Source organism: Numida meleagris, chromosome 3 (genome assembly GCF_002078875.1).
Source record: "Numida meleagris isolate 19003 breed g44 Domestic line chromosome 3, NumMel1.0, whole genome shotgun sequence".
In the NCBI taxonomy this organism is placed as follows: Eukaryota; Metazoa; Chordata; class Aves; order Galliformes; family Numididae; genus Numida; species Numida meleagris.
Window position 1 is genome coordinate 2,205,715 of NC_034411.1, and position 21,640 is coordinate 2,227,354.

General features: G+C 36.2%; 1 protein-coding gene across 9 annotated transcripts in view; it reads right to left on the reverse strand.

Annotated features, from left to right (window-relative positions):
* USP34 (ubiquitin specific peptidase 34) overlaps positions 1–21,640 on the reverse strand; it is a 135,820-nt gene that overhangs the window by 4,757 nt on the left and 109,423 nt on the right. For 5 of the 9 annotated variants that reach the window (XM_021393025.1, XM_021393026.1, XM_021393023.1 and 2 more), the window contains 20 exons: positions 21,267–21,332; positions 19,673–19,753; positions 18,405–18,490; positions 17,432–17,600; positions 17,273–17,347; positions 16,230–16,381; positions 15,787–15,835; positions 15,588–15,692; positions 15,426–15,470; positions 13,941–14,045; positions 12,517–12,664; positions 10,919–11,553; positions 9,483–9,640; positions 8,205–8,283; positions 4,513–4,639; positions 4,084–4,191; positions 2,899–3,003; positions 2,655–2,779; positions 1,492–1,644; positions 463–586 (listed from right to left, as the gene is read on the reverse strand). In XM_021393025.1, the coding sequence (XP_021248700.1) occupies positions 463–586; positions 1,492–1,644; positions 2,655–2,779; positions 2,899–3,003; positions 4,084–4,191; positions 4,513–4,639; positions 8,205–8,283; positions 9,483–9,640; positions 10,919–11,553; positions 12,517–12,664; positions 13,941–14,045; positions 15,426–15,470; positions 15,588–15,692; positions 15,787–15,835; positions 16,230–16,381; positions 17,273–17,347; positions 17,432–17,600; positions 18,405–18,490; positions 19,673–19,753; positions 21,267–21,332 (2,695 nt within the window). The remainder of the gene's footprint in view (positions 1–462; positions 587–1,491; positions 1,645–2,654; positions 2,780–2,898; positions 3,004–4,083; positions 4,192–4,512; positions 4,640–8,204; positions 8,284–9,482; positions 9,641–10,918; positions 11,554–12,516; positions 12,665–13,940; positions 14,046–15,425; positions 15,471–15,587; positions 15,693–15,786; positions 15,836–16,229; positions 16,382–17,272; positions 17,348–17,431; positions 17,601–18,404; positions 18,491–19,672; positions 19,754–21,266; positions 21,333–21,640) is intronic. The other 4 variants (XM_021393029.1, XM_021393028.1, XM_021393027.1 and 1 more) reach the window with 3 other exon arrangements.

Sequence of the window (21,640 nt, forward strand, 5' to 3'; positions counted from 1 at the left end):
AGAAGGAGTAAGATAAACCCATGTTTTACTACAGAACCAATGCTATCAGTGGCGGTAGAGCCTTGCATGCTCCTGGGCAGATAAACAATAATTGCCAGAAATTACATTATCTGGCAGAGATGATGAGGATTTGGGAGCTGACACAAAGCCATTTAAATTGGCAGAAGGACTAGCTTCAGTGAGTCTGTGTGAAACAAAATTTACAAGGAGAATGAATTCTAGCTGACTGCCTCAAGCCCCTTCTGCAGAGGCCTGAAGCGTGACAGCCAGGTGAGTAAGAATGCACTGCATTACACCATGTTGTGGATTGTGGGAAACTAATTTCCACAGCAGTTAATGCAGCAAGTTTCACAAACGCAGCTACTTCTTAAGAATGTTGAACACAAAACCTGCTGGAGAAGCGCTCACAATTACCACAATCAAAAAACCAACACACTTCAGCTGTTTAACTTCCATACTTACTCATTTTAACTAATGTTTCAGTAAACTTTTCACAGCTGATTGCAACTCGGCATAGTAGATGGATGAACTGATGATAAGAAAAGAAGTAGTCTAGCAGCATACGATCATAAACATCATCTTTACCCTGGAGATTGAAGAGAACTTCACTTAAACTATGTAAGCAGCCAGACCACTACCAGATTTCCCAAGCACCTAGCCTAATTTCCCTGCATTTCTTGCCATGATACATTTCATCAAATACTACAGCAATACAGCATGGGGATTTCCAAGTCTAACCCAGTCCAGATGTGTCTCATCAGTGTGCCCTTGTTAGGCACAATGGCACAAGGATGGCACATAACATTCCCCCACCAGTAAAAAAAAATCTAGGACTCTGAATAAACAGACTGAGAAGATGCAAAGCTGCATGAATACCTCGTCTTGAAGAGAACGAGAACACAATAATTTTAAATAATATCCAGATACCTAAGTATATACGCTACCACTCTGTAAATTGTAATCTGTCAGTTTTTATGTGCAGAAGTCAGAATTTTCTCAAGACAAAGCTTAAGAAGCTCTCACAGTAGTGTTTTCAGGAATATCTCAAACCAAATCGCAAACATGCCAAGGGCTTTGTAGGCCAGTATTTAATGTATTTTGGGTGTATGTACTCAAAGTGGGCTTCTGTAGACCAGACAGCCAAAAGGAAATCTCAAACATTCAAGCAAACAAAATGCAATCTTATACAAAATGAATAAATTAAAAATTGCATGCAAAAAAACCCAGGTAAACATAGAGGCTCACAAATCTTCCAGATCTTACAGTATATGAATTAAGTATAACTTGTAAAATACTGTGTCATATGACTTTTCACTTCAAATATTTACATTATTTTCTGTCGTATCCAATGCTGCTGGATACGAGATGGAAAAACACCGGTAATTTCTTGTTCTATGCATTATTTTTTTTTTAAACACATACAGTAAATTTGATGGTGCACAAATACACAAAGCATCATTTTGAAAGCTTTAAAAAAGAAGGGTTACTTACCCTACAGTAACCGTGCTTCTTCGAAATGTGTTGCCCACACAGATTCCCATCTACGTGCACACACGCCCCATGTGCAGGAGACTGGATTCTTTCTGAATAGCAGTGTCCACTGGGGCTGTGCCTGCACTCAGTGTGTCCTTGCGACCACTGTACCTGAGGGCATAAGGGGTATGGCGGCTTCAACCACCACTCAATCCTTCACCGGTAAGAATTTCCCTAGGGCTCTGCATTAGCACAGGAGGAAGATCACAATCTGTGTGGACAAAGCATCTTGAAGAACTACGGTTACCTTACAGCGAGTAACCAGCTTTCCTTCTTCAAATGGTTGTCCATACATATTCGTTCAAGGGTGGGATTCATCTTACCTGACTTTAGCTATCTACAGTCTACTCATTTGAGTATTCTCTGCTGCCCAGGCTCAGGTGCCTAAGACGTGAAGGATCAATCTCCTGAGGTACCGATTCTTTTCCATTAGCCGCAGGAAGGGCAGAACAACAATCTTTAGATAGTCCAAATTTGGCAAGCTGAATCCCACCGCTGTTCAACTGTCTGTAATACTGGGACACGGCAAGTGACTATGATGTCACCCCACCAGTGCTGGCATCCCATAAGGAAGCCCACAGAAGGGAAAGTACAACGTAAAAGATTCAAAGCACTGTAAAACTGCCCTCTGTATGTCAAGTACTGGTATTTTACCCAAACAATTAGTAGGCTGTGCTTCGCTCCTGGTGGAATGGAATCTTAATGAAACGTGGCGGACCTACTTCACTGTTAATAAATCTTAACGTAATTTCAAACCCATGTGGACCAATCCCTGGGCTGTTCCTGAATTTTCTTTATAGATGCTACAGACAGATTGAAAAACTATCAAAATGCGGGCTTTTTTTTTTGTAGTTTTTTTTGGTTTTGGTAGTTTTTAATCTTAAATACAAGGTTTAAACTCGTATATCTGGAATAATGAAGCTGTGTATCACCAAAGGCAGGGAAATGGTGCTTCTGGAGTGCACATCTAGAATGGAGTATATGAGGACAACACATCTTGAAGAAGAATTATGCTTTGTTTACAAAGAAAATGGAAATAATACGCTAATGGAATCTTTAATCCTTTTATAAAAAGGAAAAACAACTGAAAAATAGCTATTGTTAAGGCTATGCTTACATACCTTGCTGGCTTCTACCATCGTAGGCAAGAGGCACATATTGAGCTCAGGACGTGGAGGACGAATATTGCTTTTTCCCCCTATTAATTTCAAGTTTTCACGACAAGGAAAATAAGGTCCAAGAGACACTGTAGTACAAGGTAGGATAAAATAGATACGAAGAGGTCAATATCTGACATCAATAAGGAACGCGACAGAGTAATAACAGTTTAACAGAACTTCAAAATACAATCACTGAAATACGTACTTGGGATATTACTGTGGTGGTATGTACAATGATTGTGCTGAAGAAATGGAACCAGAGTATGTAGGAAATCATGAGGACTTAAAAGTACAAGCTCCTTGAGGACATCTACAAATAAAAAGGTTTTTTGCTATTACATATTGTTATTTCTTAACAGAAAACAGTTTAACTTATGGCTCATGCATTTTCAAACTCTTTCATCTCTCTTTTGCTAGTGTGCACTGTGGAGGTAGCTTTACTGTGAACAACACGCAAAGTGAATAGACCTGAATTAGTCAGGACTCCCTTCACCTTTGCCAGCTGTAGAAAAACCTGCTCAACAGTGAATCTACAACCAATGAGAGGGGTGCCAGCTTGCAGAAAGTAGAAGCTCAATAAAATTACCCTCTTTCCTTCTTCTTTAACATATCAGGTTTGATACCTGGAAAACGTAACCAGCAGCAGTCAGGAGGACAATTAGAAAGGCACTCAAAATAAGGGGAAAATGCATGCAGATCACACAAATAAAGTTTAACGTGGACAAAGTTTTAGGCCAGCATTAGCATGCCAAAAAATGCAGATTGCATCCATTAAGATTTATTTTGAAAACCTGTTTCCAAAGAAGTTTCTGTAATAGGCTTTCTAGCACAAACCTTACATACAATGTCTACGCAAACAATTTTGGAAAGCAAATCCATTCACTCCTACAAGTTCTTTAACTTTATAATAATTATTATACTTTCCAGCAAATGGATCATAAAATTAGATGCTAAAAGTTGTAATGCAGATGAACTTGGTCAGCATGTGCCTTTCTGAGTGGATCTTTAGTTAGTATTGGAATTTTAATGAAAAATTTGGGATTTGACTCTAAACTGACTGGATACCTGAGTTAACGAGTTATTCCTTAATCACGCATCTGACTTTTAATAGGTCAGGTTGCAAATTTGCCTCTCAAGATGAACCATGACTTTTTGTGCACAGTCTGCACGCCTAGCAAAGTATGAACATTAACTGCAGCCTAATGAAAATAGAATTATTTATTACTGGAATAATGGCAACAATGATATATTGTCAACAATAATATCAAAAATTCAAATCTACAGAGTATCTAATAAGCATTATCACTTGCAAAAATAGAATTTAAATTTCAAATCAGATAACTGCATAGAACAGGTCCTTCCTAACTCCACACATAATATTCTGACTTACCAATACAAGCATTTCTAAGTTCTGGAGGACTGTAGGAATTTAGCAGAGTTAAAAGCTTATGGGCAAATTCAATTCGCTCCTGCCACTGAATGAGAGCTTGCTTCACATCTGCAAATGCAAAAAACACAGAAATCTGCTCATTTACTTTCACGAGAGCTCTCTAAATGAAGTATGGAATTTTACTGCTGAAGAATTTGTCTTTTTTACCTCTAACATTACTTTTTCTCATTCTAGAAATCTAATAAACCTCAAACTAAATCTAGTTTCAGATTATGTAAAAAGTGATTTAATAAGTAACAATTTAGTAATCATACGTATGGAAAGTTTAAATTTAAACACAAATACTAAGCAAGATAGAATACTAGGTTTTGGGTTACAAAATTAATTAGTAGACAAAAAACATAAACCTTTGAAGAGTTGTAACCAAACCTTTTCTTTGAAGATACGGACGTGTTGATTTAAGAACTGAAAGGAATATAGACAGAAGTTCTACCAGGTCTCCAGTCACGTGGCAGGCTGTAGCCTCATGGTACATCATGTGTAATGTGTTAAATGACTAAAAGAAAAAAAACACAACTTCATGTGGCCAAACAACACATCATCATCATTTCTCTTTCTCTCCTGCAAACACCACTTTTACATTTATTTCATGGACAAGAAAGTATCAAAGTATATCATGTCAGATGTAATCCAAAGTTACTAGAAACATGATGTTTAAAACAAAACCAACACTGCGTACACAACTAGCACGTTTACTATGAAAAAAATTTCTAAAGAATCTTTTCAGATTAGAAGTTAGAGGGAGAAGGAGGGAGAGAATGTGACAGAGAAAGAAGGAGGGAGAGAGGGAGGGGGGAGAGAGAGACAGAGAGAATGACTGGGAATCCTTTATGACAACTAGATACGATTCTTGACCAGGACATACAGTTTTTGTAAGAATGAATAGTAAGTAATCTATGGAGGTTAAACTGAAACTTGTTCTTGGTCATAAGGCTGTTTTTCTCACCTAACCCAAAAACCAGTCATATGCAATGCTTCACATATGCATGCCAGAGGGAAACTGAATGGGTAAAACTTGCTATAACAACCACCCCTATACCCCCATCTCTGCTCAAGAAATGAGTAGTTTTGTCACATCCAAAGCAACCCTTACAGATACCTCTTTAAAAACATTCCAAATCTGATTTCAACCGTAAAAGCTACATATTAGTGAGAGCTACGTAGACTACCAATCATCTTTGATGCGAAATAATGATGAAGTTTTCTAACAAAAAATCCATCTAAAACACAATAAGCAAAACATAACCTGAGGTACAATATTTTTTATCTATCTCTAAGCTCTATGTTTTTGCCAGCATACCAAGTGATATTAGAACTGCATAAAGAAAGGCATGGGTACACAAATTTTTGGCAAAAAAAAAACAACCAAGCTGCAAGACTGATAAAGACACTGGTCATTTTTCCAAGTGCTGCTTAAGGACTTACGCTACACGACTGTACATACATAAGACAAATTAGTTTTTTTTCCCTAACAAAAATATCTTCTGGGCATCTGTGATGGAAAACTAATTTTTCAGCAGCACAACAATCCTAGCACAAGATGTAAGAAATGATATTTTATTTGTTGGGCTATTTCCAAGAAAGAAACTATCTCATTCCCTATAATGCAAAAAACCTTGACATGGCATTTTTGTATTATAATGAAAAGATACATGGCAAACCGTGCAAGAATGGAAAACTTCTCTGGACATGATAAATGTTTGATGCAGTATTTTTCATGATGCAAATCACTTTCAGTGAACAAGGGAAGATATAAGGCCTGGGACTTTCAAGTCATAAAGCAACTCAATTACAAGTTTTATCCCGTTTCTAGCAATGCCTTACAAAGGACAAATTGTACCCTGTATTAAACACTCTTTATGAACTGAATTATCAATTGTCTGTAGGAATCAAAATTGACTAAGGTAAGTTCTTTTTGTACATATCTTAGTCTACTGAAGAGTTTCATAAACAAATCAAGTTATAACTCAATTCCTAACAGTTTAGCCCAAGTTTATGGAATGTAAATGTTTACAAGACAAGAAGGAATATGTTCCGGAGTAATTAACTATAGCTAGTCAAAACACTTATATTTGTAACAAGCTTCGGAAAAGTGAATTTTCAAACAGTACTACAGCATCCTCATCTGTGTCTTTTCTAACTGATTTTGTAATTCCAGCCTTTTCTACTGTGTGATTGAGAAAACACAAACTAGTGACATCAAAAGGTTAAGAGGAACCAATCTCAAAAACCACCTAATCCACCCACATGCCTTATGGCAGACTGAATGTCTTCATATCCTTCATTATAAATGTTTGCTCGAAGAGCACCTGAAGACTTCCACTTGTGCTGGCTGACCCATTCATTCTGTAGCAATTTATTTGAATACCTCATTCATTGTACAGCTAAAACTAACTCCTACCAGTTGTTTTCTACTGTGGATTTATACCAGTTTATTATCATAGTATCATAGAATTGTTTGAGTTGGAAGGGACCCTAAAAGGTCACCTAGTCCAACTCTCCTGCAATGAAAAGGGACATCTACAGCTCCATCAGGTGCCCAGAGCCCTGTCCAGCCTGACCTCGAATGTCTGCAGGAAAGGGGCTACCACCACCTCTCTGAGCAGACTGTTCCAGTAACTCTCAGCCCTTATTGGAAAAACCTTCTTCCTTCTATCCAATCTAAATCTCCGCTCTTCTAGTTTGAAACCATTTCCCTTTGTCCTATCACAAAAGACTGCCTAAAGAGTCTGTGGCCTTCCTTCTTCCAGCCCCACTTTAGATACTGAAAGGCTGTTATCAGGTCTCCCCGGAGCCTTCTCTTCTCCAGGCTGAACAGACCCAGCTCTCTCAGCCTGTCCTCACTGGGGAGCTGTTTTATCTGTAACGACAACCATCTGCATATGCAAAGAATAAATTTCATTTTTATTTTTACTGCGTTTCTCCAACACATCTAGATCATCTGGAATTTTATTCCTGTTCTCACAGCTACCTAACATCCATTCCCATTTTGTGCTGCCAGTATATTTCATAAACGCTTTCTAGTCCATCAGCAAACTCAGTAACTGAAGCATTAAATAGAATCCAAGCTCTTCCACCCATATTAAGAGGAAAAAACCCAGACCAAAACAACCCAAGCAATCAACATTATTATTATTATTTTCATTTTTATGGTATCTCACTCATTTAGGAAAGCAGCCACTCACAGTTCCTCAGTGTCTTTTAGGCTTTTCCTACATTACTGCAGGACAGTACAAACAGCTCTGCAGAATGGAACTTTTGGCTGGGGGGAGACTTGGCATCCAACTGTGCCCATTTCAGGGTGTTATTATATTATTAATACTCTATTTTGAACCAACTCTGATCTGATCACAGACCGAATATCCATTTACACTGCGTGCTCCAGAAACACATGTTTTAAGTTTAGTTGCATCTTAAAGCAATCTAGTTTATGTATTCTTCGACCACTCCTTCCTGCAAACAAAAGCAGAGTAGGTATAGGGAACCAAGAGATAATTGCCTCAGAAGTGTCTCAAGACTCGTTCAAAAATATTAATCACAATTGCCATCTGAGAACAGCATAAACTGCTATTTCTGTATTCTAACCTCCCATATTACTCCCAACTCACAAAAGACCTCATCCACTTCCTTTACTGGTTTGTGATCTATAGTAAACTAAACTACAATAGCTCCGAACTTGCTCTCCACTGTGAACTTCAGAGCAAGTGTCCTTGATATTACCTTTCTATTTCTTGCTCATCTTTCCTATTTTAGCTACATTTTTTATAGTTACCCTACTAAATCACTTATCAAAGAAGCTTTTATATTTATCTAATATGAAGATCTTTATTGCCTCAAATTTACTCATTTAAATTTGTACATCATAGGCCAGGCACGTCTGGTAAATGTTTTTTTGTCCCTCATATGAGCCTAAAAATTTTAAGGTTTTATACATACACCAGTAATTCATCCACATATTTCAAATGATACCACACTAAAACAATTTAAAGCAAATGCTGTTAGGAAGGACATAACGGATTGGGAAAAAAGGGAGCTGTTGATTAAAATTAATAATAAAATACCTCAGTCATCAGAATCAATCCTCTGTTAAACACAACAAGAAGCCTGTCTTCATCAGACTCCAATAATATTCTGAAGGCACTAGGAGAAAAAAGCAAACATTGAGAACACTGAAAAATATTCTCATAATTCTTATACATGCTTTGAATTGTTGCGTTCATACTTCTGAAAATAATCACAGAAGAAAAATGCTCAAAATAACATAATTATTTTATTTTTTTACTTCTTCATTTAAAGATGTTTCTAATATCAACTTCCTTTTTAAACAATCTGTTGTTAAAAGTAACATATAAACACCCTTTATAGAGACATTTCTCAAATAATGCCTGCAAAAATGTTTGAAAATTGAGAATACTGATGTAATTCCTAAGGCAGAAGTACATACTTTTCAAATTTAAATAGATAGGTTCCGTTAAGCAGGTATTTGGACGTGGAGAACTATAAAACTATTTCTATCAGAACATTTCATGCTTATAGCAGAACTGACAGGATTATGCACAAGGAATGAGTCATTCATCTCAGCACTGCATTTGGGAAAATTTGACTGCGTTCTGTCACGGGTGACCTCTGTAAACCCTCCAAGTATCAGAGGCCATCTTCTTTTTCACATAGCTGTTTCAATGCATCAGGTGTTGTATTTAGAAGCCCAGCACCTGACCTACATACCCAGAAAATTTTTCAGTTACACTGAAGAAAAACAACCCCAAGCAGCTGTTCCAGATATGCTACTAAGATATACTAGAAAGGAAAAACTATTTGAACAGTAAAATTCCATCCTACAAATACAATTTCCAAATAACTTTTCTGCCCCAAAATAACAAATGTCACCAATGGCAATGAAATTACTGCTTTGTCAATCTAGACAAATTACGTAGGCTGAGAATGGAATTTCAGCTTAAATGCCAAATTAGCACATTTAAATGACTTTTTCGCCCCCTCAAGGGCTCTACTAGTTTTGTCATGGTGATTCTTTTTGAACCACAGCAACATATATCTTGTTTATTGCACATATCTTCTATATAACTTGTTTATATATGCTTATCACGAAGTGTTTGTTTAGTTTTTTTACTTTTAGATGCTGAAACCTTCTAAAATTACACTCACAATCAATGGATTTTGGAAAAAAACATCATTTGATCTGGTTGTTTACTTCTGAATAGAAGTATCCTTAAAATTAAAAAAAATAAAATAAAATGACTGACACTAAGTTTTATTGTACTTCACATTCTACAAAATACCATTCTCATTCAAACCACACCACAACTTCAACACTACCGTACCTTATTAAAGTAGTCCAACAAGATCGGCCATCCAAGCAGCGCAGGTAACAGCTTATGGTGGTTTTCTTAAACTGCTTTATGTCTTCTATCTCTTCCTCTCTCATGTCTGGTCTCTGAGCTACAAAAAGTTGCATGAGGTTAAACAGCTCTTCTACTGCCTGAAACACAAAAACGTGAAGTTAGTGACACCTCTCTCAGTATATTATGGTTTATATCTAATATTTTTATTCCTCTGTATTACTTCTTTTCATTAGTAAATAAAACATAAAATCATGTTTAAATAGTATTTTTAAAATAACTTTAGATGGGATAAAATTTTAACCGGTTAGAAAATCAAGACATTTTAAACTTAATTAAAACCAAACAGTTCCTAAAAACTAAAACTCTGACATAGAAGCTGTGGATATGTCTTACCTGTGTTCCATACGGTTTGCTTTTAGTCTTTACTATGTGGATTATGACTCAGATATCTGAGACAAATCTTTCTGAACCTTGAATGCATGTTTTAATGCCTTCTAACAGCTTACTGCCATATATACATAGACAAAAGAATCTGAGAAATTTTGATCCAAGTGCTCAATCTTACTGTCTTCTCTTGGGCAGTTTAAGGTCATTCTTTTGCAGCATGGTTACACAAACTCTGATGATGTTTATACTCTAAGTAACAGAGTTCAGGAAACTGTGCTAAAACTCAATGAATTTCTCTGTGCATGGAAAACACGAACCATGCTGAAGTAACTTAAGTCCCTTCTGAGGGGAGATGCAACCAGCAAAAACAGCAAGGCTGTTTACATGAGTGCCACAGTACGCATGTAGACAGAGCTAGACAGAAGTTCAAGGTAGAAGATTCCATATGCCCTCCTCCCCTACGCAGGGAAGAAAATCTCCAGTTTTTTTTTTTCCCTAACTTTGTACACCCATAAATGATCCTAAAGCAGTACTAAATAAGCAGTCATAGAAAACTGCAAGCTTTCCCTCTTAAAAAAAATTCTAAGTTTGACTTTTCACGATTAGGCATGGACCATCTCAACTAGTATCTAGTTTTACTGCAATACACTGTTAGAGTATGTTCACTCAACATGTGAGTGAACATACTCATATGTCTCACTGTTGAGAGACAGAAGAACTCACAGAGTACCAACACCTTACAAAAGGAATGCAAGTGTTCCCAAAGTGACCAGCAGGCCATCAAATCTTAGCTCTGTTCCAGAGAAAACATCTCTGCTCCGACTGCTTACAGCAAGGAAAAAATCCAAAACTATCTCACTCCAACAGTACAGTAATCAGATCTAAACACACACCAATAAACAAAAATATAGTAATTTTTCCACTGAATATATTCAGTAGGTCTTTTCAACTCTTTCACTAAAGGAGAGGTTCTGTAAGGGAGGGAACACTGACAATGAAATCATACTTTTTGGCGTCCATCTGCTTACCCCTGGGTACTGACTGGCATGCGGCGTGAGATTCTTGAAGGCCCACTGGATGTTCTGGTGAGAAGCCAACTGCCTGGTGAACGCAGGGGACTGCTCACAGCAGAGGCGCAGGATGCCGTAGTAGGCAGGCAGCATCCCGCGGTTGAAGAGCACTACATCCTGATCATCGTGGTCTGCAAGGATGTAATTGAAGGCAATGTTCTTCGTCACCACAGGGTTCTGGACAATAAGGCGCACGTTCTCTGGACAGTCAACACAGACGTTATACCAAAAAGACAACAAAGCCTGCTTATTGTGGTTGGTGGCTATAGCTGGCTCAGAAAGTTTAGGCTGGAAAAGGTTCCATAAGTCCATGAAGTAAGTAGAAAACATGAGTTTCTCAGTTTTTGAGATCAAACAGTATGTCATGAAACTGAAGTAGGGCACGAGTTTTGTAGTGCCATGAACAGCAGCATCAACATATAACTTAGCTCTTGAAAGAAGGCCAAGAAGCACATTGTAGACTTGATGAAGAACTACGGTAGTATCGGGACTGAGAGGCAGATCACGCGTAGGGATGTGCAAAGAGCGGGTTGATCGGAACATCTGACGGAAGGAATTGCTTGGAATAAGCGACACCAAGAGATAGGCTGCAGCTTCAAATAAAAACAGATGTGTTACACTTTCAAAAATGTAAATGCTTGACAGCCACTTAAACACAAGTTAATTACACCGTATGTCCCATTTACAGATTTCAAAGTATTTTACAGAATCTGGTACGACTATATTCGCACTAGAGATGAACAAAACAGTAGACAAGACTAGCACACAGCAAGTTAAAAGAGGTGCTGACATTAGCTTTCAGGCCTACTCAGCCTATATTTCTGTCTGCTGCTTGGTTCTAACTATTCTAACACAATGCATTCCATCACAGAAATGCGTTAAGAGATGCTTTCTATGACTATTTTCTACTGCTTGACTGGAGTTGTTGCAAAGCTGTACCTCCAAGATTCCACATCTCTTTCAGCCACAGACACTGTATTAAAGTTTAGTGTGGCTTATTACTATCAAATCATCTTTACAAAGAAAGTTAGGGGAAAGGCTCAACAGTTCAACGTGACAAATACTGGCAGCGTGATTCCTAGCAGAACAACCTACACATGTTATGGATATGTTAGAGTTGGGCAGAAGCAAAAACTTATCCTTGATCCACAGGTCTAAAAGACTCAATTCAACAAAAGATTACTTCATGATAGCTGAAAGAAAAGCAAGTACTGTTCCTGCCACAATGCAACTATGTGATGGAAACTACAGAGAACAACTTGGCTTAGCTGTTTTTCTTCACTGGGTTTTTCTGGGCACGTGGATTAATCACATAAGATAAAGAACCTACTAACGTATTATTTCAGTAATGAAATAACAAAATATCTTTAATCTATAATAGCTGCCTCTTGATGAGGCACAGTTATAGCAGTACTTCAAGATACAGCAATTGTAAAACAATTGGAAAGATGAAGAAAATACAAGCACAAGATCATAAATTTCATTTGTCACAGGAATACCATATGCATAACTTGAAACAACAGCACAATTATTTTCTTTAATTTAAATTAACTTACAAGTTCTCACTCTAGGATAGTTATGTGCCAGAAGAAAGCGTTCAACCCAGTTTTCCATGTTTTGTAGCACCCAGCTGTGAGCTAGTTTATTTCGAGGTGTTTGCACAGCCAGCCAATCCAGGCACTGCGATGGGTTGTATTCAATGACCTGAAAGAAGAATGGAAAGATCAAGAGGAACACATTAACTTCAGTAGTATTTATTAACTGTATTAAGAAAATGAAAAGTAGCTATCATGACTTTCAAAGTACTTCTTCAAATTAAGCAGAGCTATCAAAGTACATACCACATGGTAACACTATGGTAGACAAAGAAAACCCCTGTTAAAATTTCAGTGCTGTTACTCATTACCTGACTACACAATTTGAAGGAATACATTCGTCTGCTGTTTTTCACAGGTAATGAAAAGCCTGTGGAGTGCTGTTGTACAATTACAAGACCCTTACAGATACAACATAACTTCCCATGCCTTTTTAGTTCTACGAGGCTGGAAATTTATTGATGTATTATCAAGCCAATAAATCTAGTTCTTTTATTTTAAAGCTGTTTTAAAAACTGTTAACCTTAAGGTATGGGTACCCAGATAAGGGAAAAGGAACTCCTAGGAAAACACAGGCAGTAACTGCATTGCTGAAGCTGTTCCCAACTACTACAGTCCACCTGAAGAACATAAGCGGCTAACAAGACCAACACCCTGCTCGTAAAATTTTAATCAAAATTAAAAAATTAATGTATCAGGAACACTTTTTTTTTTCTAAAAGGGAACTTGTCCCTTGTAGTCTTCAGACACCAATGAACGCAGCAAACTCAGATAGCAGTTTAACTGAAGCTGAAGCTTTGATTCCTGATCTATTTCTTTATATCTCAATTAACCTGTGCCACTTGGTTAAAAATTTTCTCTCTTTAGAAATGTGAGGGAGAATGCTCCAACACCACAGCAATTATTCATTAGATTCCAATTAGCACTTATTTTATGGGCTAGACATTTCATCATTATTTTATAGAGAACTACAAATGTCAAACCGATACTCACTTAACCATCACATCACGGGCAAAAAAGAAAACAACTAAGAATGGTCCTCAAAACAGCTTACAGTCCTTATAAAAGGATAATTCAGAAAAATTAGTGGGACTTGCTCAGAAGCAGCAATCCAAACCCTTATTATGCATTCAGCTCTCATTAACCTAAAAGTTAAGCTGAAATACCAGCTAACCAGAATGCTACTAAAACAACAGTATAAGTTAGAGTAGAACTTAACATTTATAAACTGCTGCTGTTTCTCTGAAAGAAAAAGGCTCTTTCAAAATTCACAAGTTGATGCAAAGAAGGATGACTGTGAAATGTAAAAACCCTTCCATGTACATAAAAAAAAAGTGAGCAAGACAATTCAGCTGCTGATTTTTTTTTTTTTAAACAAGTTGTACCTCCCAAATCCTCTGCAGAATGTAAGAAGCAAAAGGTGGCATTCCTGGGGGTCCACCAGCAAATTCCATTAGCATAGTCAACAATTTGAAAAAAGGGTTGGCTGCCTGTAATGCATAAAAATAAAAATAGCCATTTTTATCTATTTCATTCAACTCATTAATATTTTAGAGACGGTAAACCACTCCAAATAACTGCTAAAGAAAAATTTCTCCTAACTTCCAAAGTTAACATTTTAATTACTTTTAATCCCTTATTATTTAATCTCTAAATCATCTGGTTATCTGTATCTATACCTTAATTCTACTATATCCATGTACAGATTTAAACCATCGGTTACAGCTAGTGAAGGTAGCATTATCATACTAGAGAGGATCAATCTACTAGAAATACATTGTTACAAGGAAATAACAATACATACTTAAAATCAGATATCACTCTAAACAAAGGGAATAAAATCAAGCTGTACAGCATTTAAGAATTCAAAAATGTCCTGTTAGCATAGATATCACTACCTTAGAAATGTAATTGTTAAGTGTATTGGCGTAACAGGTAACATGTAGCCCAAAGAGTTTATCCAAAACATTACTTTATTTTTTAGGTTTTACACTGATCATTATTTCTGGCCTGTGGTTTCCCTCTGAAATCACCCAACATTTCTACTCCCATGAAATGTTTTATTAATCTTACTATTTCAACTTTGCTAAGACTCATCTAGCTTTTAACAATACTTCAGTAAAGTGTTTACTGTTATTATTTTATATTTTGCACCTCAGCAAAAGCATCTCTTGTGCATGTGTATATGTGCGAAGCGAAAAAAGCCATAAAATGTAGGAAAAGCATAATGGGAGGGAAGTAGATTGTCATCTGACAGTGCCCATTCTATCACACAAAGCAAAGCTGTCATGAGAATGGTTTCGTATGTGCTTCTTTTCCAACTATGATCATGTCTCCTCTCTTTGACATACCTTCAATTTTTCCTGATTGTTTTTAGTTTTCTGACAGCAATATACAAGAATGTCCTTGTATGAGCTCCACCCCATATTTTATCATGTGGAATCCACTTAGAACTCTCAGTATTTTTGTTGTTACCAGGGCAAGAATTTATTCCAACTGAGAAAAGTGTTTGCATGCAAAGAACTGTAAAATAGCGTGCCAAAACTCCAACAACAAAAAGGTAATTCCTTATCTCCACTTATTCTAGCATACATGCTTTATTTTTATCAATCTTATAAAATTGACATAGGTGGAGAATCTAGAAATATGTTATTTGGTTTTGAATAAAACTTTCATCTGAAACTGCATACCAGATTTCTGCTTCAGAAAACTTAACACACAGTGCAGTTAGGCTTTATTTTACGTCACAAAAACTTTCATGGATCATCTTCCATGCAATATTTTTAACAAGCAAAGTATTATTTGAGTAATTTAAAAACAGAAAAATGTTAAAACAAATTATTTAATATACCGGTAGTAGGTTTACATACCTCAGGAGTCAACTTTGCTATAGATGTGAAAAGCATGGACACAATCTTAAAAACAAAACAAACAAAACTCACTTAGACTTTTGCTTATTCAGTTAAAATAATAAATCATCCCATTACACTTATTAGAGAACATCTTCAACAAACAGCTGCAGTTTAACTTACATGTTCTGCAAGTCTATTATTGTACCGACACAAACTGAAGATGAGATTGCAAGTTTGCCTGATGTTGATACCATCACGGATATGTTGAAACAAAAAAGGGAAACCCTAAAACAAATAATTAAATATCAGTACATTGTTTACAATTACATATGCACATACTTTTTTTTAAGGTTTATACATTTGTATTTAGATCAATTACCTTTCCTCCTGTTAATGCTGCCATGTCATTCTGTGATAACGTCAAATGCCTAAAATACAAGAAAAATTATCATTTTACTTCTGTGATTAAGTTAGGTTAAAGAGAAATTCGTGACTGCGAGTACTAGTTTGTGTTCTTCACTATCATAGCACACAAGAAAATACGGTATTGACAGAAAACTAAACAAAAATATTTATTAGACAGACTGAAAGAAAAAGAAATGCACATCAGAGCAACTGAACGCATTCGAGATTTTAGTCTGAATCATTTGGTCAACTACACAAGATATTTATTTTAAAATGGTTAAAAGTATCATGGAATCAATAATGCCATCTCATTTATGCTTTTAAGAGACCAACTTAAACAAAAACGAAACAAAAACCTCTAACCCCATTTCCAAATAACATATTAAAATTTGGTTTTGGATTTTCAGAAGCTCTTGCCTTTCTGAGCGAGACTGTTCAACTAGGAGAGCGATCAGGGCAATCATCTTCTCAAGAGCAGCAGGCCTGTATTTTTCTTCTGCTAAAGAAAGTATATCTTCTTCCTCCTCCTCTTCTTCCCCTTCTTCCTCAGAAAGTACTTCAACCTGCGGCTGAAGGAAAAAAAGATAAACTTCCAGGTGGACATTTGGTGCTTTAATTTTAGAGAACCTGAAGGTGTTTTCACATATACTGTCATCTTTCATTTATAGAATGGCTTAGGCTAGAAGGGACCTCAAAGATCATTTTGTTCCAACCCCACTGACCCAGGCAGGGTAGCCAATCACTAAATCAGGCACTAGATCAGGCTGCCCTGGCAGTCCAATCTGGCCTTAAACATTTCCAGAGACAGAGCATCCACAGCTTCTATGGGCAGCCTGCACCAGCACCTCACCACCTTCTGTGTGGACAAATCTTCCCTTGGCATCTAATTTAAATCTTTCCTCTTTTCCTCCATTGTTCTACCACTATCTACCCGTGAAAAAAAATTGATTTCCGTTCTGTTTAGAAGCTCCCTTTAAGTACTGGAAGGCCACTGTGAGGTCTCCCCTTCTACCACACCTTAATAAAGCCATGTGATTCAAATCAGCTAAATATCTAATGTTTCATGTTTAAATAGTCTCAAGCTAACTTGTATTTACAAATGCAAAAGCTAGGCTGAATCACCTCAGAGAGTGGTATGGTGCTGTATTTAAGAAAAAAAGCAAGTTTAAAAGCCTAAGTTGTACAAAAAATATGCAACCATCTGTTATTAATAGTGTGACGAGGGCAATTTTAATAGATTCTTCTTATTTTTTATTTCTATATTAAATAGACAATTATGGTTTATAGTATAGTCAATTCAGTATATTTTTAACATACTCTGTTAAACTGAACATGGAAAAAGGACTGTATTATTGAAGCAACTCTAACATCTGAAAGATGGTTCAAGAGACACAGCACCAATGATGTCACATATCAAACAGGAAAGACTAGTTCCTGTTATCAAAGATACTCTAACTTACATTTTCAGGTCCTTTAGTTCCCATGTAGAAATGAACCATCGTTGATATGGCTTGCAGTGACAGCAAGAACTGGCTCTGAAATACATAGATGTTGAATTACTTGAAAATACATGCATAGATACATACACACAAATCCTAAAGCTACAAGGCTATACTCACTTCTTCTTCACCCATTTTGGCAAATTCATAAAGAAAGGCAAAGTATTCAGTGAGATGTTTACTGTGTGGTTTAACGCCATGCTCCATAATAGACAAGAGAGTCTTCACAAAACGTGTTACACAAGAGCGACTGCCGATGTCTTCCACAGGACCATCCATGTCATCTGAACTAAAAACATAAACCAATTTAGACATTTCACACAATGCATGGAGCATGCATTCATCCTGAACTAGCAGTTCTCAGAAAAACTTCGAGTATTTCACTGTCTCCTACTATGATACTCAGATCTCCAGAGAAAACTCAGCTCTGTATTTTGACATGAAAACTGTATTTCCACGTCCTGAATTTTGTAATAGCAATATAGCTATTACAAAGGCTGCCATCTTTGCTTGGGAAAAAGTTATCATCAGGATCACAGGCTTAACACAAGACATCAAAGAAAGAGCACTCTCTTCTTCTCATTATGCATCAAAAAGAATAAGTGTTCCATAATTGGAGACAAAGCACTGATTTTGCCAGTAATCAGCAGAATAAAACAGAACCTGTTTTTTTTTTTTCCCCCTACTTTGTCATGACAACTGATTTAGTTATACAACACAGAACTGGACTTCAATTTCCTGTTCTGGTTCACAAATTAAAACTGTCACCTATATGCATCTGGATACAACGTACAATCAGATTCTCATATGTAAGCTGTAAGATGTGCAGTTGCAGCTTATAATTGATAAAGAAAGACCACACTGAAAAAATCTATTCTAACAGAACAAATACTTCAAAAATTATCTCTACAGTCATTGGTTTCTACAACCACAATAGTGTTCTAAGTGAATCAGAGCATTTAGGGTAGAATAATAAACAACTGAAACAGTACAATTTAATGCTTACAAGGCCATATAGATTAATTCATTAAACAAAAAGTGGTTGTTGCAATGCAAGTAAATAAACAGAAGTTTTCAGGGGTTAATATTTTACCAGTCTTCCATCCCCGGCTGAAGATAAAGATGCGCATGCACTGGTCTCAGTCTCTGTATCACATGAATGCACAAACGCTGGAACATCTGCAAATGATAAATATATGAACTCCACATGTTCATTCTTTTCCATACATGCCAATACATATTTGCAACAAAGAACATTCAGTCTTCCAATCCTTCCTTCACAGCTCCATTTCATTCAAAGGTTACAGCTGAGATTGAGGCATCCACATTCCATTCATTAATGTATTAATACCTGATATTTTAAGAGAATTGTCTAACCTGATTTCTATAAACAGATCTCATGAAGAAACCCTAAAAACAGTTTTTAATATTGGTGCGCTACTTAAACAGGACTTAGGACCTCTGCTCATAAACATTTTCTCTTCTATTTTCTGAAATGTTTATCGATATTTTTAGCAATTTTTCTCATATTGCCTCTAGCTATAACGAGAATTTTTGTGAACATTTTCAGGGAATTCCTTCTGGTCACTTTTTAATTTATAAAAATTCACCAAGGATTAGAGCTTCACCAAGTGATTCCGCATGATCATGAAATATGATCCTTTAATGATGGGCTGCATGCAGAAACTCTGTATGGTTCTATATGGAAAAGTTAGAACAGTTCAAGTGAGAAAGCAATTGCTAAAGTTTTCACCTGAACAATTGGCAATGTAAATATACATAAAAGTTAGTTAAACTATTAGTGTTAACTGTGAATACCCAAATGCTACTAGCACAGGTTTTTTGTTTTTGCGTTTTTCAATTTTAAACATTTCCAGAAAGGGTTCATAACAAAACGTTGAGACATAATGTTATAAAATTAAACCCACACACAAAAACAAAAGGCTGAAGAGAAGCTTAGAACTGAAGCCTTCAATAAGAAATACTGAATGTGTATTGTTTCCAGAATGTATATCTTTAACTCCGGTTTTGAATCAATTCAGAAAAAAAACATTTTTAATTTAAGATGTTTGATTTTGTACAGATCATGTGGGAGCTGTAAGAAACCCTAGTATCTGCTGTTACATTTTGTGATACTAACTACAACTATGGCGCTGTATTAAAATGTATTTTGCTTCAAACAATAATACTCCCGTAGCTAAGTATATTCTCTAAGCCACTAACAAGGATGAAAAAGACAACGACAATTACAGGTATCAATGTAACCTTTCAGAATCTCTGTATACGTCATAAAATTTGTCCATTTCTGCTTACTGGTCAAGTAGTCATCTGATTAATACAGGAACATTTTCTCTGTCTCACCTGTCTCACAATCTGATTGGGACACTTTATTAGAATCTGCATTGGCCACCAATCATCATCTGCCATACGATCCAAAAACCACTGCAGAAGATAAATACTTTGTTAGTTTTGTTTCCAACTGGTTCTAGTCCAACCTTCTTTTTGCATGATACTGAGTTTGAAGAGAAACTGATGTTACTATTATTAAGGAATAAGGAAGCATTAAAACAAGGGAAATGTAAAAGTCTTCTGTGCACAAAAAATAAGGAAATAAGGAGCAACAGAAATAAAAAAAATTAAATCCACTATTTTCTTATCCCTGTGTTCATCATGCCATTATTGAATTATCTGGAAGAAAATGCTTATCCTGAAAAGTGATATCAACAGAATGAAAAGTAATGCTTACAATGGAAACTCAGATGAATAATCTTGCTGAGTAGGGACCAGTTTAAATAAGAGCATAGTTCCTGGATTAGATCCCTTTTGCATTTTAAAATGTGGAAAAGCCTTACTATTTCTAGAGGCAGAAAACGTATGGTAACAATAGAGAATGATACATTCAAAGTTAGACTTTGCAAACAGTATTCTTACTTCCAGAAATTTATTCACAATAACTTTAAAATAAAGAATCCAAGTTGTTGATATTTTATTTCAAGTTCTCTCGAGTATTCTTTACTATGTTAAATGTCTTTGCTCATTTTAAATCATCACAAGCCTACTTCACATGATTTTCATTTGTTTGTACTGAATACAGTCTACTGCAGGATACAGTACACAACTAGGGAGTTTGTACATTCAAACTATCACAAAAAATCTATCACAGACTTTCCCCTAGTACCTCAAAACCGTTTTTACCACCACCACAGTGAGTTCTTTGTCTGTGGTTCCTCATTTTTCCTCTGCCCTTTTTCCCAGACTCTCTTCAGTCAGCTTCCTGAATGTTTCTTCTTGAGAGGTTTTTTTTTTTTGAACACATTGAGTTGAAGAGTCTCAGCTTCATAAGCAAGGCACTGCATGAATTTCCAGTTATGTCTGACAAATACCTGCTTTAAACGTTCTTTCTAAGACTCTACATGATGTCACAGCCTTTTAGCACACTATTCTTTCTTCCCTTGGATTCAACTCCAGTTCCTTCCATTCTACTCCTTAAGACTTTCTCTGTCTTTCCAATTCTGTACAAATTCATTTTAATGCCCCTTCCTTACACAATATACACTATACAATAATCAAATACAAAAGTTGCAATACCACATGGTCTTTCTTCCCAGTGCCAAAATGATTTTGACCTGTGGTCTCATCACAGGTTTTTGAAAATAGAAGTTAAGTAATTCCCCAGAATCTGCATTATTCACAGAGATGCATGTCATCTTATAGTGCACAAATATGGCAAATACAGTAGTTTACAGTCCAAAATATTCCAGGGATACAAACCTTCAGAAAGTTAAACAATATCTATAAAGTTTAGATATTGTGTTGAGAGACATGGTTTAGTGGGGTTATTATTGGTGGTAGGTGGATGGTTGGACTGGATGATCTTGTAGGTCTTTTCCAACCTAGCTAATACTATGATTCTGTAAAGTTGGTTTCTACTTTGCTGAGTTCATAAGTCACTTACTTCACAAGCTGCCTGGCTGTTATTAAACTGCTTGGTTAAAAGTTCAATCCACTGAAGCATTGTAGGCTGTAAAAAGGAATACAGAAAAAAATCTTTAACTTAGAATAAAAAATTACAGCTTAATCTTTAAAAATCTCTAAATATTGAGTTAGAACACTGAGTCTTAAGCTTATAGCATACATGCATGCAGCTACAAACCACTATATATATTGAAACGAATGCGAGTCACACAATGCTTAGTCACTATCCATGTATTTCCATTTTGCCATCATATTGCAATTGTATTCTCACTAATCTCGAGCACTCTAGATCTAGTAGTACTACATAAAACACAGATGAGAAAATTAAAAGCCTACTGAGAATAAAAGTAGTTC